The sequence below is a fragment of the Gigantopelta aegis genome, chromosome 7 (genome assembly GCF_016097555.1).
Source record: "Gigantopelta aegis isolate Gae_Host chromosome 7, Gae_host_genome, whole genome shotgun sequence".
In the NCBI taxonomy this organism is placed as follows: domain Eukaryota; kingdom Metazoa; phylum Mollusca; class Gastropoda; order Neomphalida; family Peltospiridae; genus Gigantopelta; species Gigantopelta aegis.
The window spans coordinates 17,559,611-17,571,305 of NC_054705.1; the positions used below are offsets into that span (position 1 = coordinate 17,559,611).

General features: G+C 41.8%; 1 protein-coding gene across 1 annotated transcript; it reads left to right on the forward strand.

Moving 5' to 3' along the window:
• The first annotated feature begins 3,238 nt into the window (after positions 1-3,238).
• LOC121377259 (FMRFamide receptor-like) lies at positions 3,239-5,594 on the forward strand. The gene is made up of 2 exons (XM_041505182.1): positions 3,239-3,448; positions 3,620-5,594. The coding sequence occupies exon 2, from the start codon at positions 4,108-4,110 to the stop codon at positions 5,182-5,184; it is 1,077 nt and encodes a 358-aa protein (XP_041361116.1). The 5' UTR covers positions 3,239-3,448; positions 3,620-4,107; the 3' UTR covers positions 5,185-5,594.
• Positions 5,595-11,695: the final 6,101 nt, after the last annotated feature.

Here is an 11,695-nt window from a genome sequence, read left to right on the forward strand (position 1 = left end):
CTGGTCGGTGCAAGTGGTTTACACCTACCCATTGAGCCTTGCGGAGCACTCACTCAGGGTTTGGAGTCGTATCTGGATTAAAAATCCCATGCCTCGACTGGGATCCGAACCCAGTACCTATCAGTCTGTTGACCGATGGCCTAACCACGACGCCACCGAGGCCAGTCAAATTAAATGTTAGAGACACAATTTGACGTCCCAGTACTTAAACTCATTTTATTAATAGAAGCGGTTATCATTCAGTCAGTCAGTCAGTCATAAGGCAGGCAGGCAGGCAGGCAGGCAGGCAGGCAGGTAGGCCAGCAGGCAGGTAGGCAGGCAGACAGGTAGGCAGGCAGACAGGCCAGCAGGCAGGCAGGCAGGCAGGCAGGCAGGTAGGCAGGCAGGTAGGTAGGCCAGCAGGCAGGCAGGTAGGTAGGCCAGCAGGCAGGCAGGTAGGCCAGCAGGCAGGCAGGCAGGTAGGTAGGCAGGCAGGCAGGTAGGCAGGCAGGCAGGCAGGTAGGCCAGCAGGCAGGCAGGTAGGCAGGCAGGCAGGCAGGCAGGTAGGCAGGCAGGCAGGCAGGCAGGTAGGCCAGCAGGCAGGCAGGTAGGCCAGCAGGCAGGCAGGTAGGCAGGCAGGTAGGCAGGCAGGCAGGTAGGCAGGTAGGCAGGCAGGCAGGCAGGTAGGTAGGCAGGCAGGCAGGCAGGTAGGCAGGCAGGCAGGCAGGTAGGCCAGCAGGCAGGCAGGTAGGTAGGCAGGCAGGCAGGCAGGCAGGCCAGCAGGCAGGCAGGCAGGCAAGCCAGCAGGCAGGCAGGCAGGCAAGCAGGCAGGCCGGCAAGCAGGCAGGCTAGCAGGTAGGCCAGCAGGCAGGCAGGTAGGCAGGCAGGCAGGCAGGCAGTAATATTTTTTTATATTATAACAGAAGTTAAAGGCAGTTTCTAACGTAATTGAGACGGGACGTAGCCCAGTGGTAAAGAGCGCACCTGATCCTCGGTCGGTCTGGGATCGGTCCCCGTCGGTGAGCCATTTGGTCTATTTTATTTTTGTTGCAGCCAGTGTACCAATACCTGTATATCAAAGGCCGTAGTATGTGCTACCCTGTCTGTGGGATAGTGCATATAAAACAACACCTTGCTACTAATGAAAACAAATATAGCGGGTTTTCTCTCTAAGATATAATAGATTATTTTAGTGTGAAAATGTAGCTGTTTTCTCCCGAAGACTATATGTCAGAATTGCCAAATGTTAGACTGTCAATAGCCGATGATTAATAAATCAACATGCTCTAGTGTCGTTAAACAAAACAAACTTTAACTTACATTTCCAATACTTAAACCCGATTTTATTAAAGGGACATTCGTGAGTTTGCTGCATTGTAAGATGTTTTCGACTAATAAAATAGTTCTACGATTAAATTTACATATTAAATTTGTTTTCTTGTTTATAATAACAGTGTCTGTATATTCAGTGTGTTTCTGGTCGTCTCAATATTTGTAAGAAGCCCAAACTGGATTTTGTCTTCAAATAATTTCTTATGTACAAAAAAACTATATTTTTGGAAATAAAATTAAATTTAACCTAGTACAAATATTAGAACGATCAGAAACACGTTTAATATACAGCCACTAATATTTTATGTATAAAAATATATTTGATATGTAATTACAATCGTTAAAAGGTCTCTGTTTGTCGATAACATCTTAAAAGTTGCAGCAAACTCAGGAATGTCCCTTTAATACAAATGGTTATGTAAATGCCCTCCCCAATTCCACAAACACACACACAAACATACCACCTCTGCCACAACTACCACCCACTCTCTGTTAGTTAACATGTTAGTCTAGAATTGCTCATTGCAAGAAGCAGCCTAACACGTTTTTGTTACCCACGACAAGCACTTAACACGCGATCTACATGCACGTAACACGCTACAAGTAAGAACCAATCCTGAATCGTCACCTGCACAATCATGCTACACGCAAATTAAGATCCAACAACGTCCAATATACGGGTTCTCTTCCTGTTAAGGTTCAGTAAACCTCTCCATCAATAGGGTTTATTGAACTTTCACAAATGGTTTGGACAAGAAAAAAATATTTGGATAAACGCAAACGCTTTTAATGTTTTAAGACACACGCGATTGTTGTTAATGCTTTTCACACCAGCTCGGTCACTCGCCTTTCCTCCAAGGCATTCCGTGCTGAAACCACCGAGTTAGTGGATGTTTGGTTAACAGTTCAGACTTGTAGCCTACTTTAGAAGGGACAAGAGTTTAGGGGTGAGTGTAGAGGAAGGGAGAGAAGCTGGTACGTGACTATACGCTCGCAGACTTGAACACATAAAAAGCTTTACAGACAATGGATTAATGCTTATTCTATTATTCTAGACTATATGTCTCTTCACAGATACATGAGACTACGTGACTTTAACACATAAAGCTTTACAGACAATGGATTAACGCTTACACTATTATTCTAGACTATGTGTCTCTTCACAGGTACGTGAAACTGCGTGACTTTAACACATAAAGCTTTTCAGACAATTGACTACGGTTCCAGTATTGTTCTAGACTCTTCTGAATGTATTATTCTAGACATTACTGAAATAAAAATATAAATTTATATATATATATTTTTTTTTTAAATCTAAAGAGCAGAGTCAGGTTAGTATCTCTTCACATGTTCACAGACTTGAACACATAAAGTTTTACAGACGACAGATTAAAGGCAAACTTGAACACATAAAGTTTTACAGACGACAGATTAAAGGCAGACTTGAACACATAAAGTTTTACAGACGACAGATTAAAGGCAGACTTGAACACATAAAGTGTTACAGACGACAGATTAAAGGCAGACTTGAACACATAAAGTTTTACAGACGACAGATTAAAGGCAGACTTGAACACATAAAGTTTTACAGACGACAGATTAAAGGCAAACTTGAACACATAAAGTTTTACAGACGACAGATTAAAGGCGCAGATCCTAGTTTTAACCTGTAAAAAATGGACACCGTGTTTGGTTAAGTTACATACTTGTAACACATTTGGATAACGTTACAAGAGAGTGAAACAAGAGTCTGTGACGTTAAAACGGTGAAATACCATTAAAAATAATCTAAAGCTCGACTCCATAACTGTTATTTCTCAGACGCACGTGCGTTTTTAAAAATATGAACAATGAATTTTGTGGTATTAGAAACACCAGGATGACCAGAAACACTTCGGTTGTACGAAAATGGATATCTAAACAATAAAATATAAGTAATGTTTGATTTCAGTGATCATAAACGGCTCTAATAGTGAAAAATATGCTGTAGTGTTTAAAAAGTAGGGCGTGTCCCTTTAAAGCTTCCAGTATTATTCTAGACTATGCTTACAGTATCATTCTAAATACTAGTGTACTGAAATAAGATAACAACTGTTATGTTTTCAAATCTAGAGAGCATAAAGTCATCGATATTCAGGTTAATGTCTCTTCACTGATACGTGGCTATACCCTCGCAGGTTTTACACATAAATCTTTACAGACGATGGACTAAGATTTCCAATATTCGTCAAGACTCCGTTGACAATATTATTAGAGACTCTAATGAAATCAAATATAAACTGATACATTTTCAAATCTAAAGAGCAAGGTTAGTGTCTCTTCACTGGTACGTGACACTACGCTCGCAGACTTTAACACATAAGGCTTCACAGACGATGGACTTCCAATGTTATTCTAGACTGTGCTAACAATAGTATTCTAAACTCTAGACTATACAGAAATAGGATAGAAATTGCATTTATTTTCAAAATTATGAAGTGCAAAGTCATCGATATTCAGGTTAATATCTCTTCACGGGGCTGTTCAGTACAAGGGCAGAATATAGAGTAAAGTTGCGCTCATGAATCGCTATTACTAAGCTCAAGAATTTTCCACCCTATTCCAAATAATTAGCCTTCAAACATCGATCTGTGCACAAACCACACGCGAACTCTTTGCGGGTACACAAGGGAGCTAACTATATGCTGCTACCTTAGAAAAAACGAAGAAGTTGCATAATATGTTTAACACAAATCGCTAAATGTTTACTTTCTTTTCAGAGACTGACAGTCTTATGGACAGGATGATGCTGTGAAAATGTCAACAATGACGTCTGAGGGAGAAGCGTACCTTGTCGGGATGCTGTCGTCCAACTTCAACGTCGCCATCACCGTCCCCGCCGCACCGTCCCAGCCTAGCAACGATACCATCACCCCCCAGGCGCTTGTTCTCACTCGATTCGTCGTGCAGACCATACTCGTTCCGATCGTCGTCACAATCGGGTTGCTGGGCAACGTCTTGAACATCGTGGTACTGAGCCACCCTAAGATGCGGACCTCGACCAACGTGTACATCATGGTCCTGGCCCTGGCGGACACCTTCTACCTGGTCTTCTCGTTCGCCCTGTCGTTCGCCCGCTGCTCCAACCTGGATCAGAGTTACGCCGCCTTCCAGTTCGTTCCTTACGGACGCGTCATCTCCGACACCGCCGGCAACACGGCCGTGTGGATCACCGTCATCTTCACCATAGAGCGCTACGTCGCCGTCTGCCATCCCATGAAGGGGAAAGCCTGGTGCACGGTCACCAAGGCAAGGGTTGCTTCCTTCTTGGCTCTGGTCTTCTGCACGGCGAACACCATCCCGGAGCTGTTCGAGCTGACGATCAGGATGTCTTCGGACGGCAGTTGGAGGTGCAAGAAGACGGACATGGCCAGGAGCACGTCCTACCAGATCGGGTATAACTGGTGGTACGTGACTCTGTTTACCATCGTGCCTTTCGTGTTTCTCATCATCTTCAACTCTCAGCTGATTCGGTCGCTGCTCCGAGCCAAGAAGAAGCGACAGGTCCTTCTTCAGAACAACTCAGGAAACGTAAAAAACTCGCGAGAAGAGAACAAGGTGACCTTGATGCTGGTTACCATAGTGATAATATTTCTCGTCTGCCAGCTTCCCTGGACTGTGTTGCTGCTGTACAGGTCGTATCTGGACGACAACGGTTACTACGTCCCAGTCACCGAGATCAAAATAGCCGGCAACATCTGTAACCTTTTAGTTCAAATCAACGCATCCGTCAACTTTTATCTCTATTCGTTTTTCAGCCGTAAATTTCGTAAAACATTCACGAATATATTTTGTTTTATAGCGACGTCGACAGAACAAACGTCCTTTGTGTGATAGAGGGCAACGACTTCATGGTGGTATTTTGCTAGGTACTGTGAAATGACGTCATGTTAGTCTGTTGCTAGGTAATGTGCAGACAATAATGTCGCGGTAGTCTGGTGCTGGGTGATGTGCAAGCAATGACGTCATTATCCATGGTGCCATAGTATTGTTCGCTATTTAACAGGGAGACATGTATCATTATTGTTTCGTCTGTTGGCAGAAGGATATACTGTAAAGACATCAAGGTATCTGAGAGATATCATCCCATCCAGTGTTGTTTTACAGTGTTATACATGTAGATAGTACAGTTTCTATTGGATTTTCTAGTTTTGTTTATCTGACAAAATGGAAGAGACGGACTTTGACATGATTGTTGTGACTTGTTTATTACCAGTAATACTGTAATAAAAATAACCAATTGGTGTGTGTGTGTGTGTTGATAAAATACAGGTTATAGTTTTGTATATCTTAGCGTATATGTATGCTCATTTTGTAACCACGAAACGTTTACAAAAGATATCTATATCAGTGGCGGATCCAGAAAATCCAACTGGGGGGGGGGGGGGGCGCAGTGACATGAGGTGGAATGCCAAGGGAACTTTTGGGGAGGTTTGGAAGGGGATTGTAAAAAAACAATGAAACTTTCGGGGGGGGGGGGGCGGGCCACTGTCCCCCCTCCTAGATCCGCCTCTGTATATTATATCCAGGGTAGGGTCTCCACGAGTACTCGAGTACTCGGGCACGGGTCGAGTCTAGCAAGACTCGAGTCCGTTCACAGGACTCGAGTACCCGTACAAGATGGAATACAATGATCAACTACAATACAATGGACAATGTAGGACAATAATTTCAGCAGTAGATAATCAACGATATAAGTTACACAATATATTATCATGCGCTAGTTTCTCTTTTTAAACTGGCTGTCCATCCGTCCGTCACAGCACTGAACATATCAATCGGATTCTAAACGTAATACAATAGTATGATTTGGCATCCATGTTGAGCGCTGGAATTAAGTTTTGTTTGTTTGTTTTGTTTAATGACACCACTAGAGCACATTGATTTATTAATCATAGGCTATTGGATGTCAAACATTTGGCAATTTTTACATATAGTCGGACAGAGGAAAGCCGCTACATTTTTCCATGAGTAGCAAAGGATCTGTTACATGCACCATCCCATAGACAGGATATCACATACCACGACCTTTGATATACCAGTCGCTGAGCACTGGTTAGAACAAGAAATAACCCAATGGGCCCACCGACGGGGATCGATCCTAAACCAACCGCGCATCAAGCGTGCGCTTTACCACTGGGTTACGTCCCGCCGTCTGGAATTGAGATGCATAAAAGATATTTTACCTTATTCCTTACTCTCATCATCATCTAGTGTAAGTGTCGGGTACTCGGGTTCGGTCGAGTTTAACCCTCGAGTACTCGAGTACTCGAGTAGGCCCTAATCCAGGGGCGTAGAATGTTCTGGACCTGGGCCCCGTTCAACGAAGCAAACTTAGCGCTAAGATAACCTTAAAGAGACATTACCGAGTTTGTTGCATTGTAAGATGTTTCCGACTAATAAAATATTTCTACGATTAAACTTACATATTAAATATATTTTGCCGTTTAGAATATCAGTGTCTGTATATTCAATGTGTTTCTGGTCGTCTTAATATTTGTAAGAAGCCCAAACTGGATTTTGTCGTCAGATAATTTCGTACGTACGAAAAAAAATTGTTTTAGGAAATAAAATGAAATTTAAGCTAGTACAAATATTTGAATGATTAGAAACACGTTTAATATTCAGCCACAAATATTTTATGCAGAAAAATATATTTGATATGTAATTACACTCGTTAAAAAGTCTCTTTTAGTCCATAACATCTTAAAAATTGCAGCAAACTCAGGAATGTCCCTTTAAGTAGATACTTATGGACTTGTGGTGATCTTAACGCTGGCCTAATTCACAAATATCTCTTAGGCTCTGCTAGACAACAAAGCATCCTCTTTGCAGATCTTTTAGCATTGCACTGCGAGATCGCAAATTTGCGAGAGTTTAGTGAATTAGGCCCCAGATCGCTTAGTGGAAGGGTTCGAATATGAACCTAGCTGTACCTTTTATTTACATTTTCCCTGGATACCTATATAAATAGCCAAATAATGCACTGTAAAAAAACAAAAACAAAAACAAAACAAAAAAAACAAAAAACAAACAACAACAACAACATCAGCGGGCGGAGATGGGGGTGAGGGTCGTCAGACCCCGAGCCCCTAGGGTATGCCCCTATCTTATTTAACTACGACCTAATTATAATATGTTTCCAAAAAGACAGGACAGCACCACCGCGGCCTTTGATTACCAGTGGAGCATAGACTAAAAATATGAAAAATAACTGAATTTTTATCTCATTATTTTTAGTATCGCACTTTTTGGGAACACTCTAGCCACTGAACTATATAATATAGGATTGAATTGGAGTATATACATGCGTGAAAAGGTTCCCGTGCATCATATAAAATGGTCTCAGACCACCTACACAATAATTTCTTGAAAATAGTTTTATACCCACCCCCACCCCCACCCCACCCCTCTCCATTACCGTTAATAATAATAATAATAATAATAATAGATTTTTATTTCAGATCAGAGATCCATAGAACATATATAAACATCACATACAAAACTGATTACATAATATACAGCAGCTTGTGCCAGCGATTTACATATACAGATTTGACGTACACATTTGTACACCGCAAGTGGGCAAGTAGGTCGTTTGAGGTTGTTTCGATTCTGCTCTTCAGTGAATATGCTGTTGAGCGAAGTAAAGCGCCAAAGCTTTTTACTCGATGACTGACAAACATCTTGCTGGCACTGTATGGTCGTCGTTGTCCGATCATTCATCGGTATGCATTATTATAACATATGTTAAGATCATTCATTGTATCCTGTGTAAATTTCACGCATAATGCACCCGCGTACAAATTACTACAATAACTCACAAATAATTGTGTTTTAACAGATTCTGAACATTTTGCAAATCGCCGCAACAACATGTTTGCACTTACACAAAGGGCTCTATACTGTCGTTTACTGTCTTTATCGTCTTTCATGTTTTTGCATATAATATGACCTAGATATTTATAGTTGTCAACAAATTTCAGTACATCATCACACAAATATATCGAAGGCACATTGACCAACTTCAGAGTTTCTGGCTCAATACACATACAAACAGTTTTCATTGTATTATATATAATATCACAATCTTCTGCAAATTTCTCGCAAATCGTTAACATTTTTTCTTAATGCAGAAATAGATGGGCAAAGAAGTTACATAACTTAAGTCATTTAGAAACACCCCACCAACATTACACCCAACTGCTTTGTTCAAACATATGCTTTGTTCAATATGTGCACATGACCTTTTTTTAGTGAGTACACTGTCTGTCGGAGACGTCGCTCAGTGGTAAAGCGCTCGCTTGATGTGCGGTCGGTTTGGGATCGATCCCCGTCGGTGGGCCCATTGGGCTATTTCTCGCTTCAGTCAGTGCACTACGGCTGGTACATCAAAGGTTGTGGTATGTGCTATCTTGTCTATTGGATGGTGCATATAAAAGATCCCTTGCTGCTAATCGAAATGAGTAGCCCATGAAGTGGCGACAGCGGGTTTCCTCTCTCATTATCTGCATGGTCCTTTTGATATACCAGTCGGGGGCATTGGCTGGGACGGAGAGGGGGGTTGGGACAATCAGAGAATGGGTCCACTGAGGTGGTTCAATTCTACGACTCATACACCTCAGGCGACAAGTCTGACGGCTTAACTACTACACTGCCGAGACCGGTGAAGGTACCGTTAGCTTAAAATGTACAGTTATCTATTGCACAACGTAGCCATAATTCTACATAAGAAAATGTCGACAAAAACTGTGATATGACCACTACGTCACTGGCTGAATAAAGCACGTTTCATAATTTTCTTTTAAAAGTTTGTTTTCTGAACAACACAACTAGAGAACATTGATTTATTAATCATCGGCTATTGGATGTCAAACATTTGACAATTTTGATAATGATGATGACGTGCCCATATACGTTTCTGAGTCCGACCTCCGATAAGATCGGTAACCTGACTCGGGAGGGGGGGGGGGGGGGGGGGGGGGGGGGGGGGGGAGGGGGGTAGAGTTGAAAATGGGCAGAATTTCGAAAATAGCAATTAGTAAAATAGTTAATAGAATAAATTTAAAAAAATAAAAAAAAGTTACAAGCCAAAAAAAAATAAGAATTGACTGCTCGGCCGAATATTTATATAATTTGGAGCATTTTAGGACAGTCCAAAATTAAATAAGAGAAAGAAGAGAGGATCGGACTATTTAATAATAAAAAAGGAGAGTAATTTCGACATAAACTTTTGAACGCAGATCTAAAAGTTTAAAGTCCGAAAGATATGCTCACGTGAGTGGCCTCGTTATGGCCGTTTGGGTGCACAGCTTAAAGGGACGAGATGGGTTGCATCCCGTCAAGAAAACCCCTAGATTGACAGTCGATAGACGTTGAAGGTGTAGTGCTGTGCTGAAATACAGATCTTGAGAAGCCGGATCCGTCAGAACGAGAGAAAGTATCAGACTAGACATATACAATGTAGTCTTACACCGGAAACACGCTACATTTTTTCCATTATTAGCAAAGAATCTTTTTTAAGCAGACAGGATAGCGCATAGCACGGCCTTCGATATACCAGTCGTGGTGCACTGGCTGGAATTAAAAATAGCCCAATGGGCCACCGATGGGGATCGATCCTAGACCGAAGATGCATCAAGCGAGCGCTTTACCACTGGACTACGTCCGACCTTCCAAAACAATTTTAATGCATGTGGTTATTTTCATATGACAGGATATACTGAACTTAATTGAAGACGCACATGTCAGATTTTTTTTTTAACGACACCCCCAACACGTTTTAAACTACGACGTTTTGGTGTTTAATGCTAGGGTCAGACTGTCAATTGTCACGACGACGTTGGCCAACTCGACGATTGTGTTGCAATTTCCCGACATGCCCAGATTAACAATTAATTGGCTATTCGACGGGAATCGAGTTTTAAGTGCGCTCAGACAAGCAACTAGAAGTCGTGAGAGCAGAAAGTTGGCCAACTATGTGCTGGCAGTTGGTAGTCTGACACTAACAGTACATTGTTATTTGCTCTAGAGTGGGAAAGGAATTTAACGACACCCCAGCACATTATTTGGTTATTTGGCGTCTTAATATAGTTATTTCGAGGAGGCAGGACGTAACCCAGTGGTAAAGAGCTCGCCAGATGCGCGGTCGTTCTGGGATCGATCCCCGTCCATCTAGTACACCACAACTGGTATATCAAAGGCCGTGGTATGTGCTATCTTGTCTATGGGATGGTGCATATATAACATCCCTTGCTACTAATGGGAACAATAGCTGATGATTAATAAATCAATGTGCTTTTTTGGTGTCGTTAAACAAAATAAACTAACATTGTTTTTCGACATTTAGTGAAGAGAGAAAAATAAGAAATATATAGGGTACTCCTATCGATAAAACATCAAGAGATATTTTAAAAGTTAAAGTATCATTTGTTTAATGACAACACTAGAGCACATTGATTTATTAATCATCGATTATTGCCTGTCAAACATTTGATAATTTTGACATACTATACTAGTAGTCTTAGAGCGGAAAACCGCTAAAAGGGATCTTTTATATGCACCATCCCACAGACAGGATAGCACATACCACGGCCTTTTATATACTATTCGTGGTGCAGTGGCTGCAACGAGAAATAGCCCAATGGGCCCGCCGACGGGGATCGATCCCCGACTGATCGCGCATCAGGCGAGCGCTTTACCACTGGGCTACGTCCCGCCCCCTTTCCCGTGGATAGAACAGCGGATATTACGGACTTTGATGTACCTGTCGTTGGGCATAGATGGGAGGGTGGGAATCTGAAGCCATCTTGGGGGATCGATCCCACAACCCATCAAGTCTCCGGCGAGTGCTCTGCCGCTGAGCTAAAGGTAGAATATTTGCGAATCTTCAGCTGAGATTTATGCATACCAGCCTCTGATATTATAAATGATCATTTATAGTTTAAAAATAAAGAAACATACAGGTACTTCAACGAAATTACAAAATGGGTCATAATTATAAAGAGGACTCATTATTTTTCACCTAGACCCTAGTTTCAACCCGTAAATACGGACACTAAGTTTGGTTAATTTACAAACCTGTAACAAATTTGGATACAACAGAGTGAAACAAAGAGTCACGGTGTGACGTTTAAATGCCCTTAACAACAAACTAAAACGCGACTCCATAACCGTTAATTCTCAGACGCACGTGCGTTTTTAGAAATACGAAAAATACGAAAAATGCATTTTGTGGTGTTTAGAAACACCAGGATGACCAGAAACACTTCGGGTGTACGGAAATGGATAATCTAAGCAATACAATATAAGTAACGTTTGATCTCAGTGATCATAAACGGCTCTA